The sequence below is a fragment of the Oxyura jamaicensis genome, chromosome Z (assembly GCF_011077185.1).
Source record: "Oxyura jamaicensis isolate SHBP4307 breed ruddy duck chromosome Z, BPBGC_Ojam_1.0, whole genome shotgun sequence".
NCBI classification, from domain to species: Eukaryota; Metazoa; Chordata; class Aves; order Anseriformes; family Anatidae; genus Oxyura; species Oxyura jamaicensis.
Window position 1 is genome coordinate 28,672,668 of NC_048926.1, and position 26,023 is coordinate 28,698,690.

At 35.6% G+C, this 26,023-nt stretch overlaps 1 protein-coding gene across 5 annotated transcripts in view; it reads left to right on the forward strand.

Annotated features, from left to right (window-relative positions):
* The window catches only part of SMARCA2 (SWI/SNF related, matrix associated, actin dependent regulator of chromatin, subfamily a, member 2), a 120,748-nt gene that overhangs the window by 39,772 nt on the left and 54,953 nt on the right, over nt 1-26,023 (forward strand). For all 5 annotated transcript variants that reach the window (XM_035309099.1, XM_035309100.1, XM_035309098.1 and 2 more), the window contains 14 exons: nt 4,145-4,315; nt 6,772-6,825; nt 8,417-8,547; nt 8,756-8,816; nt 11,583-11,683; nt 12,028-12,175; nt 15,452-15,615; nt 17,402-17,468; nt 18,026-18,136; nt 19,416-19,658; nt 19,963-20,076; nt 22,034-22,141; nt 24,652-24,738; nt 25,627-25,673. In XM_035309099.1, the coding sequence (XP_035164990.1) occupies nt 4,145-4,315; nt 6,772-6,825; nt 8,417-8,547; nt 8,756-8,816; nt 11,583-11,683; nt 12,028-12,175; nt 15,452-15,615; nt 17,402-17,468; nt 18,026-18,136; nt 19,416-19,658; nt 19,963-20,076; nt 22,034-22,141; nt 24,652-24,738; nt 25,627-25,673 (1,607 nt within the window). The remainder of the gene's footprint in view (nt 1-4,144; nt 4,316-6,771; nt 6,826-8,416; nt 8,548-8,755; nt 8,817-11,582; nt 11,684-12,027; nt 12,176-15,451; nt 15,616-17,401; nt 17,469-18,025; nt 18,137-19,415; nt 19,659-19,962; nt 20,077-22,033; nt 22,142-24,651; nt 24,739-25,626; nt 25,674-26,023) is intronic.

Consider the following 26,023-nt stretch of genomic DNA (forward strand, 5'->3'; position numbering starts at 1 on the left):
GTTTTTGAAGATTCCATTTGGTTATCTTGTTCATGGCATTTCTCAGCAACTTTTACATAAAACTGATTTCAAATACAAAAATACATAACTCATAGCAATACTGAATGTAAAGGGCAATCAGTTCTACCCATTAATGCTCCAGGACCATACTGCTTCATGCTCTTTCATAGTTTTCTCTTTTTTGAACCTGCACAACATCAGTTTTATCCTTTTTAAGACACAGTAAAATGATTTTGTGTGTAACTGTGTCTTGTCAGAACACTGTGGGATTGATGAGTGGGCTGCCTATATTTCTGAAGTTAAAATAATTGTGGAATATAAAGTGTAGACAGATTAATGTGCATGGGCAAGTGTATGAGCAACTGGGACTGGAAAAATATCTTCAAAACATTGGTTAGCTCTTTGGTAACACTATTAACACTTCACTAGCGTAGAACTGAATAGGAATTGACTTTTTCTTTGAAACAGAGCTAGTAAAAAAAAGTAAGTAAGCATCTAAAGAAAATAAAGCTCTATTCCCTGTTCAAAATCTATTCCCGTCATGAATTTAAGACTGAGCAGTTTGCTTTTAAAAATAACAAAACAAAATATAGAAATGATTAAACATAAAAATGATAAAAACTTAGAAATGAAAGCATATGCAAAATGTAATTAAGGGACTTGCATAAGAGAAGAACAAATGTTTAGACCATAGAGTATTTCTGAAATTTACATACTAATCAACATTGTCGAGCACTTTTGTAATTTGAGATAGTTACCAGCAGTCTATGTACTTCAGCTGTTAAAATGTTAACAGAGAAAAGAAAAATTAACTGACTAAAAGATAATCATGATGTTTTAGAAATACTTTAGTATGTTGTTTTTGAGGTTGAGCTTAAGTAAGTCTAACATACGATAAAGTAAATAATGATGATGTCCACTGCTGAAAAATGAAGGTGATCTGAATGTCCAGAAATGACATGGGATACCAATGCTTCTAGAATACCAGTGCTTTCTCCTAAAACAACCTAGCCAAGGCCTTTGCTTAATCTCTTAACATATATAAAGATCTTGATAGGCATTTTCAGTCTGGGGGTTTCCGCTCAGAAGTACTTGCCCCTACTGGTCATTTTAATTCTCCAAAACTGTAGGTTATGTATGTTGAGTTGCTTTGCCTATTTAGTTTCAGTCTACTTGTGGTATGTTTTTAATTTTCAGAGGTGTATTAGAGGTTTTTACAAACATTATGCCTGCTCAGGCCCTTGGTGTAGTGTGATGTAGTGAAAATGTTCTGTGCCTAAAACTCTTCACATATATTCTCAGCAGTTTTGAATTCATTCCACAGATTGTCCTTCATTGACTGTGTTTAGAGATGATGATTGTGTCACAGCTCATAAATATTAGTATATATTACATGCAAGAATGGTCACTGGTATGATTTAAAAGGAAACTGTCAAGATAAGCTTGAATGTGTGAAGAAAGTACCTTGGCCAGATTACAATGACTATGTGTTCAATAATAATAATAATAATAATAGTTGTAAAAGCTTAGCTTCTGAGCAATGGCTTAAACATTACAACAGAAGTTTATGACCAGTTTTACAGGCTGAATTTGAACACTACAGCTGTCCTTTGCAGCTTTTTGCAGTCTTGGTATCTTTCCAGAAAGGCAAGAGATTGTTTGTGTCTCCAAGAGTGCACTCTTTTAAAATACTTCATGTTTGTTTTAGTACAGAATTATATACCTCTTTGGTCTCGTTTTGGCTAAAATTGACAGTAGTGTCCGTGCTGCTTTCCGTGTGTTTTTCTGATGTGCTCAGACAGTGCATTGTGTCTTCACAGCACATAAAAATAATATTTTATGGTATGTCTTAACCCTAACTTGTATCCTTATGGCACCATGTACATATGCGAAGTTGCCAGAATGATTCAGAGATGCAGCTGATATGATGAACCCTTTGTCTTATAGTGGTCTGTATTAAAGATGAAAAACCACTAGAGTACAAAGGTGATAGGAAATCTACTGAAAAGAAAATTTCCTTTTGACACCTTAAAGAAAAGGTTCTTAATCTTACTGGAAAAATGACCAAATACAAGTTCAGCATCCAGCTTCCATGTTCTTTCTCTGGATATGGGTTACCTGCACTTCATGTCTTTGAAAAGACATCACAGATTTACCAAGTATCTGTGTTTCAGTACAGTACAGTCACTAGTCAGGTTCCCTAGGGTGCCATTTTAGGGCTAGTTGTCTTCAGTATTTCTACAAATTACAAAGATGCAGGACTCAAATGTATGCTAAATAAGTTTACAGATGCCTCCTAAATTAGGAGTAGCTGACTCTCTTGAGGGTAGAGAGAGGCCTTGCAAAGAGATCTTGACAGATTAGAGAGCTGGGCAATCACCGGTTGTATGAAATTTAAAAAGAGGACATGCTGAATTCTGCTCCTGGGATGGTGCAGCCCTGGCTAAATGCATAGGCTAGGGGAAGAGAGGCTGGAGAGGAGCCCTGCAGAAATGGGTTCTGTTTGATGGCAAGTTGGATATAAGCCTGCAGCATGCCCTGGCAGCCAAGAGGGCAACCGTATCCTGGGGTACATCAAGCACAGTGTTGATAGTTGGTTGAGGGAAGTGATTGTCCTGCTCTGCTCTGCTCTGGTGCAGCCTCACCTCAACTACTGAATTCAGTTTAGGATGCCACAATATGCAAAAGACAGAACTTCTAGAGAGCATCCAAAGGAGAGCAACAAAGATGGTGAAGGTCAAGATGTATGAGGAGTGGCTGAGGTCACTTGGTTTTTCAGATTAGAGAATGACAAGGGGCCATCATGGCAGCCTACAATTTCCTCCTGAGGGAAAGTGGAGAGGCAGACTCTGCTCTGCCTCTCTGGTACCAGCAGCAAGACATGAGGGAATGGAGTGAAGCTGGGGAGGTTTGGGTTGTTAGGAAAAGGTTCTTCACTGAGAGAGGGTGGTCAGGCAGTGGAACAGGCTCCACAAGGAAATGGTAATGGCACCAAGGCTGCCAGAGTACAAAAAGCATTTAGACAATTCTCTCAGATGTATGGTTTAATTTTTAGGTCATCCTGTGTGGATCCAGGTGTTGAATTGTATGATCTCTGTGGGTTCCTTCCAGGATACTCAATGATTCTAGGACATTGTAATTTCCTTCATGTGGAGGGTTTTTTTCCATGATTTTTTTTGTTTTGTTTTAACAAGTGTTGTAGGTTTTCCAATGATTCCATGAGGGTAGGATATGTTTAGAATTATAGAATCCCTCAATTCCAGAGTCACTCAGGCTGACTACGAACTCGGGAGATTTCTAGTCAAACGCCCTTCCCAAAACAGTGTCAGCATGAAGGTCAAACCAGGTTTCTTAAGGCTTCTTTCAATCATGTCTTGAAAAATCTCTAAGATCTAACTTCTCTGGGCCTCTGTTGCACTGCATGACTGGGGAAAAAAAGTGTCTCCTAAAATCCAGTCTGAGCCTCCACAGTTTCAACTTCAGTCAAGGTCTCTTCCACTCTAGGGAAACTTGAAGCAGTATTTACAAGTGGTCTGATGAGGAACAAGCAGAGGAGGGTATAATCACTTCCCCTGACCCTACTGGTAACATTCATGGTGATATAGTCCAGGGTGCTGTTGACCTTCTCTACTGTCAGGCCACATTGACAAATCCACTTCAGAATAAATTGACATCCATGGATGGATGCAGTGGAGCTGTTCACCTGCCTGTATCATTGTCAGGAGCTCTAGGACTCTGCTTGTCTTTTAACTTCATCAGGTTTGTGTTGGCCCATTTATTTTGCCTGTCCAGGTCCTTCTGAAGGGCAGCCAGCCCCAGCATATCAACTGGTATCCCCTGTTTTATGTCATCTGAAAACTTGACTATTGTCAAGTCTTTCATCTGTTAATCTGGGTCACTGACAGCTGTTAAACACATGTCCCAGGTAGACTTTGTGGTATTCCTCTTGTTACTGGCTTCCAGGTAGGATATGACCCTTAATCCCAAGCATATGAGACTCTGGGCCTGGTCATCCAGTCTTTTCTTTATCCATCTACTTGTCTACCTACACAGATTGTAATGACATACCCATGATTATAGAGAGAGGAGTTGTTGGCATTCAAAAGCACTTCTGTCATGGCTCATGTTTGTTTTGTATTTCTAGGCTGAAGATGAAGAAGGCTACCGTAAGCTGATTGACCAAAAGAAGGATAGACGCCTGGCCTACCTATTGCAGCAGACAGATGAGTATGTGGCTAACTTGACTAATCTGGTATGGGAACATAAGCAGGCACAAGCAGCCAAAGAAAAGAAGAAGAGGAGGAGAAGAAAGAAGGCAAGTAGTTATATCTGACATCTTTAAGCCATGTCTTCTTCAAATACATTTTTAATGTTGATTAATATAGTGATCACCAGTAGTCGTATACATACCAGAGTGTGTAAAGTCATCTACACTGCCTAATTCTTAACACTGAGTGAACTCTAGTTTCTCCACTGAACTGGATAGGAAATTTGCTAACATTAATTCCCAAGAAGACGAGGAGGCAAGACTAGAAAATTGTGGGTTCTTAACAATGATTTGCTAATAAACTTTCCAAAGACAGAATTGGGCCAGATGTGTAAACTAAAATTAAAGTACTCAAATGGATCCAATAGATCCAAAATAAGTTGTGAGAAGGTTAAAAGAGGCTCGTTTATGTAGTTGTTACATGCAGGATAACTTCCTTAGGCCTCCTTATTCTGAACTTGGCTCAGTCCATCTTGTAGGACCACTGCAAATAACTAGGAAGAACTTGGGTAGGTTTATAATAAAAAGATACTCTGCCAGCAGCATGTTCATTGTGCATTCTTACCATTTAATTGAAAATCTTTGTTCATACTAAATATATTTGACGATGTCAGAGAGGCTGATTGTGGAAACTGAACAGTGTTAGTTTTGAAAAATTTATGTTGTGTGTGAAATGATAACTAAACAATGATTTGCCATTTTGTGACCTATAAATATCTTTAATTTCTTGCAGGATGGGTTAGAGGATTTTTTATAATCCTTTTCTGTGCCTGGTTTGTTACTAATTATTAATACAAATATAAACATATCTACATTGTTTACAGGCAGCACTCTAAATGTGCTAATAAATACCACCATATAACAACTTGTAATTTTGGAGATGAATGACCTCAGAAATACTCTATTTTCTTCTGTCACTCTTCAAAATGCCTGTAATTTTACCGAGTATGTTGTTAATATATAGACACAGTCCCATGCCTCCACAGCTAAGATGTAATTTAAATGGAGTTTTTGACCCACAGTGCCTGTGAGAACAGACCTGATTTAGTGTACAGAATTCACAGTAGAGATGGTCCTTACTGAGAAAGTGGGGTGTGTACATGCACTACTGTAATAAAATGTTTGAATTCGACTATCTATTGGGCTGTTTGCCTCTGTGATGCTCAGTTTAGCTGAAGTATGTATGAGGAATAAAGCATCTTCCAACAATGCCATTAAAGACATAATTTACCTTCTCTGAAGTAACATGGTAGTGTGTGCGTGCCATAAATACGCAGTGCTCATAAAAATCCAGGCCTCTTCCTGGCTTGAAAACTAACAGAAAATTAGTAGAAAAAAATCTGATCTCTGTACTGATCAACTGCAACTTATTGCTTGTGATGATGCTCTCCATAAAGCTTTTGGTCACCTGTCAAGAATATAGGAGTGCACACAAATATTATCCTTTTTTAAAGAGTTACTTATTCTATGATTTTTTTTGTTGCATGGCTGCAGCACTCATTGAAGTTAGTGGCTGCCTTGTCATTTTCCTGGTCTTTACATAGTATTTCCTATTCTTAATACATTTCCATGTATGTTTCATAATCCATATAAAGTGCAGATTAATTTACTAATACCTATAGTTAAGTTTTTCATACTTAAAAGAGAAATGAGAGAAGAGAGGTCTTAGGATTTTCTCCTAGAAATCACAATTTTGGAAGTAGATGGTGAAAAAGGCTCACGTTATATACTGTCCAAGTGTACCATATGTTCTTGAGAGAGTAAAATTTCAGATGAGTCCATGTTTTCTCAGGGACACAGTTCTGGGAAATCTTTGTGATAGATTTTTTCTATTTTTTACATTCTTGAAGTTGCACCTGCTGTCTCCAGCCTCCTGTTCAGCTCGTGTCCCACTTACTTACCTAGTCATAGATGGAAAAAAAAATAGAACAGATGAAATTTTCATCTGATGGGCCAGTTGAACTTGCTATGCAAACTTTCACCTTTATCTGTAGGAGCTTTTCCTGTCCTTTTACTGTGGAATTACCTACTTTTATAAAATCGGTTTTGCTATGTACATTAAAGAAATCTTTATACTGCCCAAAACACAGCTGCAAAAAATCTGTTATTTTTTACATTCATCTCCTTTGAAATGTATGCTTCTGCTTTCCAAAAATCCTTGTTAACTGAGGTTGTAAATGCTTGCTCTCACAGCAGGATCTGGGCTTTGCACAATGAAAAATATTGATGCTTTCTGCTTTTTTGTGGTGGTGTGTTTGAGTTGTGTCTATTTCCTATTAATCCAAGGAAAAAATATTGGTTATCCCTGGAGGTCTTTAAAAGACATTTAGGTGTCGAGCTTAGTGATATGGTTTAGTGAAGGACTTGATAGTGTTAGGTCAGAGGTTGGACTAGGTGATCTTGGAGGTCTCTGTCAACCTCCAAGTTGATAGATGATTCTGTGATTCTGGGAAGTATTCTCTATATACTGATGATCTGACCATGTTACTCTTCATTTCTTTTAGAAGGCTGAAGAAAATGCAGAAGGAATGGCATCTGGTCTTGGTCCTGATGGAGAGGTATGAATTTTATGATTTTACAACTTCTACAGTGATTGTTAATGTGATGAGTGCCACTGAGATAGCTTTACAATAAATCATAGCCATAAATGCTCTAAGATCTGTTGTTTCTAACTAGGAAAAAAAAAAAAAACTATCCACATTAACATTCATGCTAAGGTTGTTTCTCTTCAGAAAACTGAAATAAAAATGTATTGAATGTATCAATGAGGAACGCCTCTTGGGTTTCTTATATGCTTAAAAGTAAATGTTTTTCTTGCAACCCATGTGTAGCTGTAATTTTCTTTTTAAAATGTAGTAGTAAACACAATACATTCTAGCTTTTCTTTAAAAAGAAAATGCGTTATTGACACTGTTAATTATCTGTCAGACTTAGGATAGATTATAGTATAGAATCATAGAATGGTTTGGGTTGGAAGGGACCTTAAATATCATCTCATTCCAACCCCCCGCCATTGTCAGGCACACTTTCCACCTGGCCAGGTTGCTCTAAGCCCCATCCAACCTGGGCTTGAACACTCCCTGGGGTAGGGCATCCACAGCTTCTCTCGGCAACCTGTTCCAGTGCATCACTGCCCCAGTATTATGATGACTTAAGATACCTGAATGTTCTTTCTTACTCAAGCAAATAAAATGAATATCTTTTCTGTATAATTCTTTGCATAACATTTTTTTGCAGTAATCCAGCATATTCTGCCTCAGAGCTATTCTGTTAATGCTGTTTTTCTTTTCCATTTTATTTTTATATAAATATTTCAGAATGTTGTGTTATTTTACTTTTCATTTTTTTATACTTCCAACTGACATTTTTTTCTGATGTTAAAGAGCTATGGAAAATCCTTTAATATAGTTGAAATTGTAGAAAGAAAATACATGTAACTTTGCTATAACTTTTGGAATTTGTGGAAAGGAGGCATGTTTTACACTCAGTCACTTTTTTATAACGAGATTATTTTTTCATGTTCATATAAATTAGGACAGAATGCTTTAGTAGAAGCAGTAGTAGAAAGCAAAGAATTTTTAAAGTAGAAATTCTGTGATTAAACAAATAAAAAAAAATGCTCATCTGTATTTGGATATGTTAGATCATTGGAGTTAGATTGCAGATGCTTTATGGGTATAACTGAAGAAGTCAGGACACCAAATCTTTTAAATGGATCTTCTTTATATAAAAAGTTTGTGACATTGTTACATCCTTATCTCTCCATATAGGAGAAAAGTTTATAAAGTTGATGTATGTTTTTTGTTGCAGATGTGCATTGGTATAAACAACTGGAATTAAACAACTGTATGGATACATACCTTGTGTTTTCTTTTATAAATATCAACAGTTTCTTCTGTTCAATGCTTCTCTTTTTAATTTATTTGGGATACTGTGTTATATTTGTGTACGTAACATAAAGATAATTTGCACACAAAAATACTGTGAGTCAGTGTGGCTTGGTAGCCGTATGGGAAGCTGTGTCTGCTACTGAAACTCTGATGCTTGTTTGGGTTTGTAGTTTTGAAGATGTTATTTGTTCTTTTCATTATGCGTGACAAGGATGAAATTTAGTAGCCTTGTGGTATGAAATTTCATTTGAATTCTTAGCCCATAGATGAGAGCAGTCAGATGAGTGACCTTCCAGTCAAAGTGACTCACACTGAAACAGGCAAAGTTCTTCTTGGACCAGAAGCACCAAAAGCAAGTCAACTGGATGCTTGGCTGGAAATGAACCCTGGGTAAGTAGTTAGCATACAAATGGGCTATTTCTTTCAATTTGCTTTTGTATTTTTTCATGGGCTTGTCCTAGTTACTCTTTTTTCTCTTTTGCTTTTCCATTCTCATTTTAATGTACTGTATGTATATGTAACCTGAGTAGGACACTTATTGAATTTAATCCCTCATCCTTTTATTATCTGTAATCCATATTCTGTGTGCTCTTTACAGCTATGAAGTTGCTCCCAGGTCAGACAGTGAAGATGAAAGTGGTTCTGAATATGAAGAGGAGGTATGTGTCATTAAATACACGTATATAGATAGTGACAAGTAATGCAGTAAAAAACAAGCTCATATCCTATGTGATATTTTCTTCCTTTTTCATAAGGAAGGAAGGGAAGGTAATAGCATGTGTCTAGGTGTTTTAAGAATAATACAAACAGGAAAGATAACTGGTTTTGTAACTGCATTCAGTTCATAGAAGTTGTTCTTCATATATGCTGCAAATGCCTAACTGGAAACTGGGGAGAGGAAAGGGAAATAGTTTACTCAGATTATTAATAACCTTGACTCAGAGCATAAGCAAGTTCCTGTTTTAAAATATATAGTAGAAAAGGCTGTATGGGGGCTTTGTGCTGAATAAAGTTAACATCTTTAATGTTCATATTTTGCAGGTTTTATTGGTAATTCCAAGTAACACAATTATTTATATATTTATTAAAAAGTCATGGATTTAGGTTCAGATAGTTCAAACTAAGTATGTTTGATTCAGTGCTTTAGTGGTGAATTAAATAATTGTTACAAAATTTTGAAAAAAATCTTAGACTTAAAATTAAGACATGAAGATCCTGACCCTGAAGGGTCTGTCATGATTCAAAAGGTGTGGAGAGGGGTTGTAGCTGATCTGCAAGTATATATGGATCACAACAGTGACCTCATGGGATTCCATGCTACACAAGGACAGGAGGCTTTGTTTACTAAAGATTCCTGTTTATTATAAACCAACGCTAGCAAGAATACTGTGATTAATAAGGCAAATATATATATATGTGTGTGTGTGGATAAAAAGCTGTTAGATATAACAGATATTAAGGATATTGTGCCAATTAATAGTAGCAGCAATTAGTGGTAATAGACACTTTGAGGCAGGAAAATCAGTAAGATAGCAGCAGATATGGCTTGGTGATAATTACAGGTTCAACAAACGTATTTAATAATACTGTGGCAGTGAAAATATTTATGGGTTACAAACTTACCGATATTATAACAGCAAATAGACTTACAATAGGCTATATTTATCACTACTTTATTACATACATGTTCATTAAATTGCTGGTATCAAACGCATCAAACAGAATCCAGAAGTGTGGAGGGGAATCTAAAACTGATCTCAGGGGAGACAGCGCTCCCAGGAATGGTCCCGGAAGGGCAACCAAAGTAACAGATTGAGTCTCACTTTGAAGTTGGTCTGTTTTGTGAAGTGTGGAGTGTCACAGAGTTTAGGTTTTGCTACTGGGGAGTCACAGAGTTAATCTGACTTCTAGTGAAGCTTCAGCCTCTTTGAAGAGAAACTAAAGCAAACAATAGAGAAAAAGGAGTACATGCAGTATGGGAAGCTTCTCAGAAGGAGAAGCTCAGTCTTGAGTAAAAATCAGGTTCTTTTTATATCATTGAAACACAAGAGGGCGTAGGACACCACCACTTTGGTGACCAAATAGGTGTTAATTTTAGTTTTCTTTGTGAGACAGGCAATGATAATGTTTATTATTTTCCTTTATTTTCTTTAAACAAATTTTTTATTTTTCATGTTGATCCTACTTTCTCAGGCAGTAAGTTGCTCTTTACTTTATTGTTCCATTTTATCAGTGGTATACTCAGGATGCCTCTGGTATTATGTATTCAGTGACACTTAAGTGATGCCCTTGGTTCCCAGGCCAAGTTCCTAGACTGAAGGCCGAGTTCCTAGACTGAAAGCCTGGTTTCCCAGCTGAGTCTTTAGGCTGGCAGTCATTTTCTCTTGTTTCTGTTGAGCAGTTATTTTATGCCAAAATCCTTGTTACAGTCAAGTTACCTCCGTAACTGTTTCCATCAGGATTGTAACACTGGATACTGTGAATATTCAAAGCCAATGCTTGCACAGCATTTTTCAGACAACAACTTTCTAAAGTAGAAGAAAACTGGGAAGTAGAGAAGGACCATGTTCAGTTAACAGGGTAGTGGTAGAACTAGAATTTGGATCTTGTAAGTCTAGCAGTATTTACAATAGTAGGCCAAATAGACACTGAAACTGGTTGGGTTATGTGATGTTAAGAACACGTGTATGTCTTTGTAGGACTAATTACTGTTAATGTAATTTTATAAGACTGTCAATTAAGACAGGAGGTGAGAGCCTGCCTGATACCTGTAAGATTTGGGTAACACCATGTGATGTCATAGGAGGAATGTCAAAGGAAATGTGCCCTCATTTTTAGCAGACTCTTTAGCATCAGTGTTGTTTAGAGTTAGGGAAAATGTTTTCAAAAGAATATGCTTAAAAAACCTTAGAACATTGTTTTGTTCAGCTTCATTTCTGTGAATTGAAGTTGCTGGTTATCCATTGCAACTATAGGCAGAGGGCAAATTAAATGATGTTAAAAATACAATTTGTTTTTAATTAAAATTGAAAAGGCTACCACAGCAGTACTTTCCAGTTTTTTTTTAAGCTGTATTAAATTAGCATAAATCTGGAATATGATATAAAAATGCAAATGGTTTGGAATCTACTCCATTAGTAGGGTAGACAGAGGAAGGCTTTTTAAAATAAAATGATTAAAGTGGAAAGTAATTTTTATTTCAGAGTATTGTGACTTCATGCTGATTAATGTGTGTCAAAAACTACCATTTTCTATGCCATAGTGTAATTCTGCTGTAGGATAAGTGTAAGCTGAACTTCATGATTCAAGTTCCTACGATAAGGCATTGACCAATGAAAGCTACCAATTTGTGAATGCCCACTGAAGGGATGACTTAGGAAGATACTGCATTCATTAACAGCTTTTTATTTTTCTGTCTGCTGTAGGATGATGAGGAAGAATCGAGTAGGTTAGAAGCAGATGAGAAGATACTTCTGGATCCTAACAGTGAGGAAGTTTCTGAGAAAGATGCTAAGCAAATCATCGAGTGAGTGTTCATCAGCTGTTGCTTTTCTTACGTACTTCTTTTTGTTATGAATTCTGATTTCTTAGAAAGGGTTTCCCCAAAAATAGCTTACTGTAGATGACAGTGAGTTGTAGTTGCTTCTCTAACAAGAACATCTGCAGAAGAAGGAATGTAATCATTCAATATTAATTGTGTGCTCCTAAAAACACTTACCTCACACCATACAGTGTACTTGACAAAGTTTGGGATTTGCACTGTTTCTTTACACTTACATACGTGAGCTATGGTCAAAAAACCTGTCTGGTGGTTTGGTTTTGGTTTGTTTATTTGTGGGAATTTACTTTAGTTCTTTGTCTGCTTTCCAGGACAGCCAAACAAGATGTGGATGATGAATATAGTATGCAATATAGTGCTAGAGGGTCTCAATCCTACTACACTGTTGCACATGCAATCACAGAAAGGGTGGAAAAGCAGTCTTCTCTTCTCATTAATGGCACATTAAAACATTATCAGGTGAGAAATCATTGAAAAGTTAAAGTGTTTAAAATTTGTATTGTGCTAGATGTATTTCAAGGTAGTATTTCAGGTGAAAAGATAAAAATTTGTTAAGGAGTACAAAAATTCAGTTAGGTTAGAAATCGGGAATTGTGTGGGCAGAGAACTGGTAGTTATCTATCAGATAATGTTTTATGCATAGTGCTCAAATAATAATACAAATTTATGCATGTATCACTGTAACTTTTTTTCATTGCAGACCAACAGTGTTTTGGTTTTGCTATTCTTATTGACCTAGAGTTTCAGTTCTTCTTATTGTTTTCATCTGTGGTGGTTTAACAATATTTTTCTTCTTTTAATATTTAAAAGTTTAGGATTTAATCTTTTAGTTAAAATCCCAATATTTCAGTTGTAATTGTAATGCACTGATGCATTACAATTTGGAAACAAGAAGAACATTTACTATGGAGGACTATGTCACCATACTCTTTACAGTCATTCAGTGGATTTAATAACTAAGAATTTCAGTTCAGACATGAGCTAAATTCATGTATGATTGAAAATGTCCTTGACAGATGTTTTCAGCGTTTCTGACATTGCATAGTTTTCTAGGAAGCTCCAGCAACACTCGCATCTTTTATGCAGTCAGGCCACTATATTTACATATCCACATAAAACAAAAAATAATACTTATTCACAAAAATGTCATAAAGATATGTATCTATATGTACTTGCAAAGAACTAGAAGGAAGACTGTTTCCTAAGTATGCAGAGTATTATGATTACAGTCCCTGCTTCCCGTGGTTCTCAGCACTGCTATCAATACAGTAGCTTGTTTAAGTTAATTAAAATTCAAGTGCTAAGCTGGTTCTCTATTTTTGAATCATTTCAGTATTCCTATATTGGGCTCCTCACAGTGGCACATGGTGGGAGAACAAGCTACAGTGAGCATAAGCTGAAACAAGAGGGTTTAGATTGGTTATACAGTGAAACATCTTCCCTGCAAGGACAGCAGAGTAGTGGAGCAGGGTTTCAGAGAAGTTTTATCATCTCCATCCTAGGAGGTTTTCAGTCTTAGACCAGATGAAGACCAGAGCAACATGGTTGAATCTGTTTCGGGCAGTGGATTTATGTAGTGAGACTGAATTATCACATGGTCCTATTTGTTCATAGCAAAACTCCCCCTGAATTTAAATTCTTTGAATTCTTAACACTTCTTCTAGCTCTCTCACTTTGAGCCCTCATCTAAAGAGGAAGTTGTCGTTCAGTGATTGATTTTTGAAAATCCTGGGTTAAATAACCTTTCTGGCACCATTGAGGAGATCTGTTACTAAGACAACATCTAACCATCCATAACCAGAAATATTCCACTTTCTCAGCTCTAAGACTTCCTTTATTTTTGCTGCTCATTGTCAATATGTTGTCCAGCCTTTGCAGCAAGTGAGGCAGTAATTCAACAGATGCATTCAGCAGCCTTGTTTACTGCATAACCCTGATTCAGTGTCTGGTAAGGTTTATTTGGTGCAATAAATGAAGTCAGTGTATAACAATACTAATTCGATGGCCATATTGGATTAAAATGGCCATGGACAGGATTGTGACACTTCTTTTACTTCCTAAATTCTAATCACGTATGCAGTACAGAAATGTTATTAATTCATGCAGATCTGTGTACAATTTTCCTGTGTGTTACAGAGCCAAATAATTCAGTCTGTAGAGTCAGACATACTCACAGGGATTACCAATTAGATCAGGTCCTTCAGCTGCTTAATATTATATCTAGCAATTGAATCAGAAGTTTTGTTCTTCATAGTGTGTTTTTTGTACAGTGATTGCTACCACTAGAAGTAAGAGGCACGCTCCACGAAGGAGCTTTATGGAAGGAGCATTGAGACTTGGCCTTGATTCTAGCAGGAATGTTCTGAACGAGACTGTTTTGCAGCCTGTACTTCTCTGTCCTCTATATTTTACGTACTTTTTCTTTCTTAACTATTTTTTCTGCTTTTCCATACTTCTTACTGTTAAGTTGGGTCAGATTGTCTTTTCCTGATGTGTTAGTGTATGTCAGTGGAGAAAATTGAATGATACTGAAAGGACAGTGTCCTTATTCTCATTTCTGAAGCTACTTTGTAAGTGAAGCATACAGTCGCAGAAAAAATCTGTCAGCTCTTGGTGTCTTGAGGTCAATAAAAGTAGCTTGAGGTCAATAAAAGTAGCTAGAATTTAGTATTCAAACATAAATCAGTCAGCATGTACATAAAGCCAGTAAATCATCATTATTTTGAATACTTTCTTGAAGGGGCAACAGGAGGTTACTTCAAACATACATTGCTTTCTTGCTGAACTTTCTCAGATATCATAATTTAGTTCTCTATTTATGTGTGAGACCCACTGAAAGTCTGGATCTTTGAAGCAGAAGCTTAGATTGCACTTCTACGAATGTTTTGTTAGGTACATACATGGAAGGCCATATGAGAAGGGAACAATCTGTGTCCTAAAATGCAATATTGGGGTTGTGTTTTCTAGCAGTACTCCTTAGAATGTAAAACCCTGTTATGTAGACATTTCTTAGCTATGGTCCTCTGGCTTCTTTCCAGCTCTGTGATTCTGTAGATAAGGCATAATTGAAGAAAGGGGGCATTCTTTGACATGTGGAGGTATAGACAGTAAACACTAAATGGATAGGTGCTACAAGAGGTTCAGAATACCAGTGATGCAGTTGGGAAGTCTGAGGTGGAACAAAATACAAGAGACTTAAAATTATTAACTTATTTTTATGGCACAGACTCAGCAGATTTGGTTTTGGAAGATTTTTATTGAGGCAGACAAATGGTATCAAATATGCACAAAAAGTTTAACATTTTGCAGTGCTGAAGCTGAAGAACAAACTTGTTTAATGCTAAGTGTTTGTTCATCAGTCTTACATGTGAGCACCTATGTTGCTTTGTGTACAGTACAAAAAAAACTTTCTCCATATATAAAATTTGACTTTATATTTTGAGTTTTACTGTTCTTAAACAGGAGTGGAAGATTTCTTTTCTGATACCAGAAGTTACCTTGAAAGCTTTAGTTGTTGTTGTTTCTGTTGTGGTGGGGGCTGAGGGGATGGGTAAGTAGGGGAAGAGGAAACAGCGGAAAGGAGTTAAGTTAGCCAGGGATTCCCATGCTTCTAAGTACTACTGAAGGAAATCCAGCATCTAAGTAGGCAGGTCATTAGAACCTTTAGTTCTTTACTGTTGGTGTTAATTACTTGTGTGGGTTTTAAATAACAGAAATTATTATTCTTCATTTCAGCTCCAGGGACTGGAATGGATGGTTTCGCTCTATAATAACAATCTGAATGGAATTTTAGCTGATGAAATGGGACTAGGAAAAACTATACAGACTATTGCACTCATCACTTACTTGATGGAGCACAAAAGACTCAATGGCCCCTATCTCATTATTGTTCCCCTTTCGTAAGTAGAGGATCTCATTTTGTTGCTATCACTGTAAGCATTGCAGATTGCTTTATTAGGAATACACACTTGTTTTTAATGTTACAAGTTCAGGTGGCACAGTAGGATTACACTGAGCATGTATTCTGTACTTCTGTTGATCATTTCTTCCAAGGTAATTTTCTAGCATTGGAAGGGTGACCAGATGGCTAATAAAAGCACTTTATTCCATTAGCTTTAATGTCTATGTTTTTGGTGATATGTGCAGTGAATTTGCTGTTAGTTACCCAAGTCACAAGAGGGGACTTTTTTTTCTTCAATACTACATCTTTGCAGATCCCTGTTTTTTGTGATATTAAAATTCTGTGATTAATTGTGATATTACAAATCTGTTGCTTACTTAGTTCTTTAAATAACTGCCACCCTGTCAAATATTATGTAATCATGCTTTATTGATATAGGATAATCTTTTAAGTACTGGATAGCTAGCCTGTTGTGTAGCCTTGATGTGTGATACTCACAGCTCAGTCAGCTGACCATATTATGACTGTCATGCAGCCTTCTTTTCCTTTTCTGTAGCTTTCCCAGATGCTGCTTGTTTTATAGATCTCTTATAATGCATTTTCCTTTCCCAAAAAACAAGGTGTGGCTTTTAGTGATCTGGAATGCTGTGTTTTGAGTAAGAACTGTCAGGCATCGTAAAACAGTTGTAGCATCTCTGGGTTTGTTTGCTTTTGTTTGTGTACTTGGTAAATGTCTTGATTTCTGTACAGAAGTACACAGAAGTTCCGTGGCCTTTTTGTTAGATAATTCATCTACCAGTTGTGCAGAGCATGTAAATGTGTGGTAGGATTGGTATATACATGGTCATCTCTTATGATTTCTTTTGAGGTATCCTGTCTTCTCACTCTGCTGCAGTAGTAGCTAACTAGCATAAGTACCACAGATTTGCCTAATTTTGTGAGTACAAAGGATGAATTTTAGTATAAGGAGAAACTATAGCAAAGTTAAAAATAAAGGGAGAATATCATTAGCATCTGCTTTCATGCAGGCACAGAAAAATTCAAATTCCTTTTAAGTATTCTGAAATGTTTTTATTCTGTGTTCCTAAAAGAAAGGAGATGAAATTTATTTTCTGCAAACATTTTGAAAGCCTTTTTTCTCTGCCTTTTCCATCTTCCAGATTAATACTTGTTACTATCATAGGTCCAGTAAACTTAAAAATAAATAAATAGATCTATTTTTGCAATACACTGGCAGCTAGACTAGCTGTTTAAAAAGCTGTTTGTTGTGACATTATGGCAGAAATGAAATGCAAAAATGGATCTGCATAGTTTAACTGGGTGGTGATAACATCATTAGAGTGGAAAACAGATGAATTCTATTGCCAACATCATCAAGCTATATATGAAAATTTGCAAACTCAGTTTATGGATTGTAAGTGGCATAAAGTAATATGCAAATCTGTTTTCTGTTCAGGGTTGTCTTTTTTGTCCTTAATATGCTCCAGAATATGAATATTCCTATACAATACTATTCTGAATAGATTTTGAAGAGTCTCCTAAATGAGAACAGAAACATTTTCCCCACTTTTTCTCATTTCCTCATTTCCCCACATTTTCTCATTTCTCATTCTCATCTATGATGCATGTATTTTATTATAGTGTACAAAGCTTTTTTTGTTGTTTAATTTCCTCTTAATTATGGAGATTGATTACATGAAATGTGTTGAAAATTAAGTGACCACTAGGAAATATTTATAAAATTTACTTACAGAATAAAATGTATTTCTTTTTTTTTATGGTAGGACATTATCCAACTGGACATATGAATTTGACAAATGGGCCCCTTCTGTGGTTAAGATATCTTACAAGGTTTGATTTGCTTTTTATATGATTATAAAGTTGAAGAAATGAAAATACAGCCTATTTTCCCCTGCCTCTGCATGGATTTCTAAATTGCTTGCCTGTAAAATTTTGTCATATATATCATGTACTAAGCAGTAAGAGTTAATCATCCTAAGAAGATGATTGTAATAAACTATAATTACTTTCAGATAGTGAAATGCAGAAGAAAATTGTTAATTATCACATTGCAAAGCTTATAACGAGAGTAATACAAATGAGAAATACTTCATATTTTATACTTAGCCGACTACTTTGCTTTTTGGCTGCTGTAGTAATGGTAAAGGCAAACAATTAGTAACAAGATGAGACTGCTAGCATATTTTCACTCCCCCATAAACAAAGCCTTATAATCTAGCAACCAGTTAGGGAAAGCACTCTGAAGAAGTCTGGAATGTATAAATGTATTGTTTGCAATACTGTAGGATTACTAGTTCATGTGCTTTCTATGTCTGCTAATTCATAAAAAGATGGATCTATTTACTTCATCAGAAGAACAATTAACTATTCTTCTCTCTTTCTTGTAGGGTACACCTGCGATGCGCCGTTCACTTGTTCCTCAGCTTCGAAGTGGAAAATTTAATGTTCTTTTAACTACTTATGAGTACATAATAAAGGACAAACATATCCTTGCTAAGGTAATAATCACTGTCTTTTAACAGCAGGTCTTCCGAGGTATTTTCAGGTGGTGCATAGCACAAAAAACATATTTTTGTTTTACAGGGAAGTCAGTTAGATCTTCTCCCTGTAATCACCAGGATTTTTCTGAATATGGTTAGGATAGTAATTGTTAGCTGTATGATTTTATCAGTACTGTACACCTGCCTGCCCTTGGAAGAATACATTTTTTTCTGTCTACTTAATATCATTTATTCTAATCTGCAGTGCTATGCTTGCTTCTTTCATTCTGCTTCTGACGTGAAGCTCACTCTCCTTTACAGCTATGTAGTGCTTTTCCTCAGGTAACTGATTATATGTATCATGATTTTGGTTTCCAGACTGTTCACTGTATGTTGCCCAGTTACTAAGGGCTCATACTGTCAAAAAGGGTTTCTCCAATATATTGATTTTAATCTTTACTTTAGTGTCAGACTGTTTCATGTACACACAGTGCAGACTAAGTTGGTATTCGGCCATGTACAGAAAACATGGACTTACTGTCCCTTTGCTTTTCATTTTCACTTTGTTTCAATCTATTACTTAACTATATAGATGAGTCATTTTTCTCTCTGATACAAAGGCAGTGCATTTTTTTACCATAATTCTGAACCCAGTTTGAGACTATAGAATTTTCCGTTACCTCTACCTTTAACTTGCCCTCCTTTGCTAAAAGATAGGAAGAACAGCACTGTGGCATTCTGCCTATCATGGAAAATGGGATTGTTTAGTATTTATGAAAATACCAGAGGACTACAAACTGAGGCCTTCCTAGTCATATGGTTTGTGCATTCATATGGTTCAATGCTGTTGTTTGCAAGCATAGTTTTTTTGACTGAAAATGCTCATGTCTCTTGTTCAAGGTTCTTGCTATGGACAGGTTTATTTGGAGGTTTTGTGGTCTTTTTCCTCCTGCCTAAACTATGTTCTGACCTTAAAGAGCCAGTCACCTTAAACACTTCCCCAGAAAAGGGAGATAATTAGCTATTTACTGTTGCAATTCAAGTAAGAATTCATACATCAGTGTTGGGTTTAGCATACCTAGTGTACGTTCCTGTTTCTGCTTGTTTTGAGGACACTGGTGCTTCAATAATGATTGTGGTTTTTTTGTTGTTGTTGTTGTTTTTTGTTTTTTTAACTTGTAAGTGAGAATGATAAATGTTTCAGGTATGAAATATTTTTGGTCTACACATGTCAGGAGGAAATTGACTCTGTCTGACCTAGCTTTTCCTCTTCTCCTCCTCGTTGTTTTTTTTCCAGATTCGATGGAAATATATGATAGTAGATGAAGGCCATCGAATGAAGAACCATCATTGCAAGCTGACTCAGGTCTTGAACACTCACTATGTGGCCCCTAGGCGAATACTGCTGACTGGGACTCCATTACAGAACAAATTGCCTGAACTGTGGGCTCTTCTGAATTTCCTCCTCCCAACCATTTTCAAGAGTTGTAGCACCTTTGAACAGTGGTTCAACGCTCCATTTGCCATGACTGGAGAAAGGGTACTGTGGCAGTTTTTTTTGTTTTTGTTTTTTAACATCAGAAACAAACCACTTTGAAAACAAAATGGAACTTATACAGAAGCAGTAGTGCTTGAACCCTCCCTGGTACTTAGGGAATTAACATTAACTAAAAGCCACCTTTTATAATGCCAGAAAAAATTAATACTGAGTATCTCTTTTTTGACTCTGAGTCATTTTGATTGTAACATACAAGTAATTACTGCACATACTCACCTTTCATGTGAGACAAGACATTACTTAGTATACTGAGTTGTCTTGTAGTGACTTTTATAAACTTCCGTAGGTGGATTTAAATGAGGAAGAAACTATTCTGATCATCCGTCGTCTCCACAAAGTACTCCGACCCTTCTTGCTGAGAAGACTGAAGAAAGAGGTTGAGTCTCAACTACCAGAAAAGGTTTGCAATGAGAGGAGTTGTGGAAGGGGTTTAATACTTTTTCTAAGCATTAAGTAATGTTTCTTTTTCAGATTTACTTTACAGAAGACTTCACTAGCATGTCTTATTACTGTGGTTTGTTTATTACTTCTTGCAAAGAAAGCTGGCACCTGAGAAATCCTAAATACCTGAAGTTTCTGCATTCTTAGGCGTCATCCTTATTCTTACAGCTTTAATTCTAGTTGTAGTTATCCATGGTTTATATAAGGTCTACTACTTATTTCTATAGGAATTGGTTTCAAATTGTAAATGAGTTGACCATACATTGAGAATTAGATTCTGTCCTGTCTATTCCTCTCTTCCTTCCTTCCACCTTCCCCCCAGCTAGGTAGAACCTTTTGCTTTCTTAACTATTACACAGAAATCCCTAAAGGATTACTGGACATGATAAAGCAGGCACAATTTAATCCTATATTATTCCAGGAGTTTTGAGTTCTGTGAAGTGGCTTGTTAATATTGCACAAGTTTTTGTTTATTTTTCAATTCTGAGAATTTAGCTTTGTAACTCAGAAGGTAAAATTCTCTCTGATTCAAAAGATCATTGTGGGCAGCTCATTTTGCTTGACCATGTCTTCCTCTGCAATCCTGTATCGCCTTTCCCTTTCACCCTTCCCAAAATAACAACAGCAACTATTTTTTTTTTTAAAGTAAATTTTAAGGTGAGATAGTAAAAATTTGTTTCTAAAGTCTGCTGTGTTAAAACCATACTAAAAATGAAATTTTTGTGTGGTGTGTTATGAGTTGACTAACACTGGCTGAATGAACAAATAACTCTGTACAGATGACCAGTGACAGTAGTTAGCTTATTTTCAAATTCTTTCTTATCTTCGTAGTATTGTGGACACTTCTGTTGTGAGTTTCTGTTCCTGCAACTGTCAGATTCTCAGTACCCTCTTATGGAATATTTATTTGAGAATGAAATATAAATTGAAAAATTTTAAATTAATTTAGAAATAGTACTGAAAATTTTAGTGCTATTCTGATTTCTGCCAGTTAAAGCCACTGTATTTGATGAAACCATTATTAGGCATTGGGGATGTAGGAGTTAGAAGTTGCATACAGATTGGTACTCACTTCTCTTATGAGTTGATCCTCTTGTCCTTTTGAGATGAAAATAACATGATAATTTTTATTCTTGTTTATTAATTATTAGGCAGTTTAGTCTTTTCATAATCTCTTGTAAGATAGCTAGCCATTAATCTAGCTTTATTTTGTGATTATTTTTCTTTACCGTCACTTATTAAAAACGTAGTAGCTAAAATCTGGAAATTGGATAATAGAAAAAATGGGTTAAATTGGGGTATGAAATCCTGTGTTACTGGATTTAAGGATAGTATGCAGTCAAAACCTGCTTTAGTATAAATAGGAAATTAAATTGATTGTGGGGTCATACACTTTTTCATTAATTCCCTGTATTTTTAGTTGATATGGAGAAAATATTTCTATGCTTGTTTAGGCAAGCATAATGCTAGATAAGCACTGTAAGGGATACTTAGTCTTACTGGCTAGGTGAACAGTGATGATATTTTTATTATGCTATGCAGACATAATACTCTACACAGGCTATTAAACCTATAATTTTTTAATATTTTTTTTAATGTTAAACATTAAAATAAAATTCATTAAAAATATTTTTAATCATTAAAATTACAGAATGAGAATCAAATATTTGGCAATTCTACAGTTACATTTTTAGAATCTACCTGTCTAATAATAATTGTGACTCTCAGAGAATCTTTTGAGATACCTATTGCTATGCTTGCTCTTGAATTGCTGCTCACTGAAATCAAAGATACTGTTAGATTATAGATAAAAGAGTAATAGTTTTTTGTTTTGTGTTTTAGGATGATAAGAACCTGCAGTTAGATCCTGCTAATGTTATTATGTCAGTGTGTTTCTGTACTGTTTTTTACACTAGGTGGAATATGTGATCAAATGTGATATGTCGGCTCTTCAGAAGATCCTGTACCGTCACATGCAAGCCAAGGGAATCCTTCTTACAGATGGTTCTGAGAAAGACAAGAAGGTACAAAAGAAAGACTAGATAGAACAAATAGGAAACAATGTATTACAGTTACATGCTAACCATATGATTTCTGTTTCATAAAATTAGTAGGTAAGCTCTTACTACACATACCTCTCACAGGAAATGAAATCTGTATCAGACATGCCTGTTTGAAAAGAATGCAGCTTTTATTCTCTATTCATGTGAAAAAAATACTACTTGTATTCACTGTACATACTATACATTTCTGCAATTAGATGATATTTGAAAAAACAAACCAAACAACCAGCACTTCCCTGGCTGAGTTTAATTTAATAAGTTACCTGAATAACTGTGATTGTGGCAGCACTGGCTACAGGAGGTTATTCGTCTTTTCTTCCAGAGCTATTAGTTAAGTATAAACCTTGTTTTGGTCAGCCAGGGTTTTATGCCTGCATTCGTACTTAATTAATCTGTTAATTAAAAAGTTTTTAAGAGAACAGTAGGATTCAAAGTCATATAATTGGGTATTAGAATACATATTAATACATTTTGATTATGCCATCGTAAGTCTTGACCCAGTTAATATAGAGGAAACGGGTTGCCATCCATCAGCTTACTTGTGTATATAAAATACATTATAATAAATGTGAAATACATTGAATTCACTATGAGAGTTCATAGATTAAGAGCTCTTATACAGTACAGAACAGCTTGAAGGTAGGTTTGTATTTGTGCCAGGACCCTAATAGGCCCCATTATGTGCATTTTACTGATATGATGTGATCGCATACTGTCTTTCCAGCATCCTTTTGCAGATTCATTTTTACAGTGGGCGGCATTCAGGATCTTATTTTACCTTGCTTGTTTGATGCAAATTGTTTACTCTGCAGTTGATTATTCAAATTCCAGACAAAGCTGGTACTTACTGTTGGATATTGGCATTCAAATCAATAGTTTGAGCACTTTGGAAACATTAATTTGTTATTTTGTTGTATTTTAAAAATAATTTTGTAGTTTGATGCCTGTACTTTTGTTCTACTCATTTAATGTTGCATCACGGTGTTCTACTTCTTTTTCTGGTCTCATTCCTTTCATTCTCCATTCAGAGTCTTTTGATAATTTTCCTGTACATGCCTCTCTACTGAGCTTTTTATTTATTCATTTCAGATCGCCTCTGCAGTCTTCGTGACACCTCCCTCTTCTCCCTTTCACCTTCCTTTTTTTATTCTTTCCTGTAACTGTTTCATTAGGCTGTGTTATGCATACTACTTGTTGCCAGCAGAGGGAGGTGGCGCTTATTGAGTGCTCTTGGCTTCAGTGACTAGAGAACTAGTGTTAGTAAAAAGTCCTGTCTTTCTGCAAATCAAGTCTGCACACAGTTCAGATTAGAGAGGATTCATTAAGTTGCAAAGCTCTAGGGAATAATTCTTAGAACAAATACACATTACATTTTGGAGCAAATTTGAGAGGAATTTTAAAAGCACAAAATCAAGTTTAATATATTGGAGTGCCTCTTCAGATTAAAAAAAAAAAAAAATCCCTGCTCTTTTTGTTATGATTTTAGTTTTAGATTTATAAGTTATGATTTTACTGTACTTTCCAGGGAAGAGTGGAGTATTAGGAGTATGTAATATAATAGAAGAGTGTACTTTTTCTGTATTAGCTAGCTTTATTTTATTTATATTAGTACATAATTTTACTCTTGAAAATTGCTAAATCGCTTTCACTGAGATTTTTTTCAAATAAATCTGAATGAATTGTTCGATAAGCTTGGAATACTGTGGCCAATTTAATTGCAGTTTCATAACATCACAGCAAATCAAAATGGCATCTGAAAGTGACTAATGTTTGGCAGTGTTAATGTAATATGATGTTACTAAACTTGTGTCAAGCGGGTGCAACTAAGTTGTAGCTGTACAGCTTAGTCTAGTACCTAGTAATGCTTTAGTGTTTTTCAGAGGGCATAGTGTCTTATGGCTGAATTGAGTATTGTCTGAACTCAGTCCTGCTTCTGAAAAGGATTTGCTATGGAATAGGTTTTGAAAATACAGTTGGTAAAATATCAGGATGTCTCATGTAGTGTGCTTACCTAGCCTTTTCACTATCTGTTGACTTGTCTTGGAAAGAGAATCACATTTATCAGGTTAACGGTAGAAGAGCAGATACTGTAGAATTGAAAAGCATTCAGCTAGTACTATTTTCTGCTAGGAGGGTTCAGACTCAAAGTAATTCATATGGTTTCAAGTAGTTTAAATAAGCAGTAAGCAGGACAAAAGATATGCTGCTTCTGACTATGAATATGAGACATAAAGCATTTTGCAAATTATTTCCAGGTCTTCCTTTTATATTTTGGAGTATCTTTATGATAGGTGAATTTATCCAGCAAGGTAAATAGCTTATAGTTTTTGTTGATTTTTTTTATTATTTTTTTAAAAAACAATTTGGTACTTGGGTTATAGGTTGAGGTATTTTTATACTTGAACTTAAAATGTCTTTTAAAAGCTAGGAAATGAGATTCATCATTTGATTTGCCTTTTTTATTCCCATAGGGAAAAGGTGGTGCAAAAACTCTTATGAACACTATCATGCAACTGAGAAAGATATGCAATCACCCATATATGTTTCAACACATTGAGGTAAGATTACCAGGTTTGATTTTGAGAGTTGTTTTTATTCAGATGGCTAATACAACAGAAAGCTTCAGTTGGAACTTCTGTGTGTGGGAGGGAGCCACTATGCCCACGTTGTTTGTTCTGGAGTTCTTTATATTTAGAAAGAAATGGATGAACCACCAGCTTTTATTGGCAATCTATAGTCCAGCCTTAAAGTATTTAGGCTTTTGGTGGAGGTGCTGTTTTAAAATGTGGCCTTTTTTTTTTTTTTTTTGAATTCAAGGCATTCCAGAGCAACTTAACCTCTACTTAGACCTAATTTACAACATAGAGATACTAGTTCAAAATGCCAAGTGGTAGAATCTTTAAAACTAGCAGACTGCTGATCTCTTACCATATTTCCCAAAATTGTCCTATTTCCACCTTGATTTTTTTAGTAGAAATGTATTATCAAGATAGCATCTCTCAGTAGGACCCAAAATAAATAAACTTGTGTATATATAGAAAGTGTCATAAATATCTGATGTGGAGCTACGTTTTTGGCTAAACGAACAAGTACGTACGGTGTTGTAGTTTTTACTGTTTGTTCTTCTGAATACTGATTTATGAAATTGAGTAATTTGCAAATGGCTGTTCCAGTAATTACTATACATTATAAAGGTTCTACTGTATCTGTAATCTGGTAAAATGTATGCTGACAGAAATTACTCCTGCAGTCCATGAATTTCAAGTAATAGCAGTACAGGAAAACATTAAGCAGAGCACTATTGCTACAGGGTGTATTTCGAGAGTATGACCATAATGGAAATGAAACACCAACATGCATTCATTTAATTTAATTGAAATAAGGATGCTTAATTTTAGTTTCCAATGGAGTCTGTAATAATCTGTTCTATGTTTTTAACTCTGCAGGAGTCCTTTGCTGAACATTTAGGCTACTCAAATGGTGTCATCAATGGGTAACTTTTTTTCCCTTCCTTTTCATATATGATGTATTGGAACCACTGCATCACATCCTTGTTCTAGAAGATACATGCTATCAAACTTAAGCGGTTTCTAAATTAAATCAGCCATAGAAATGTTGTTGTTAAGAAGACTCTTCTTAATCAACATAAAGCTATCTCCATAGTATTCCCTCCTTCCCCAAGAGAATGTTCTCACTTGAAGCGTTATTTCCTCTCTGAATTAGCAATTAAACATTTTTATTGGTTTTCAGTGGTAATGAGGTAATGAGGTTTTTCCCTTTGAGTAATGCTGGATCTGTGCTCTGTCACTAATTTCTGAACAAGAAAGTTTTTTCTCTGACTAA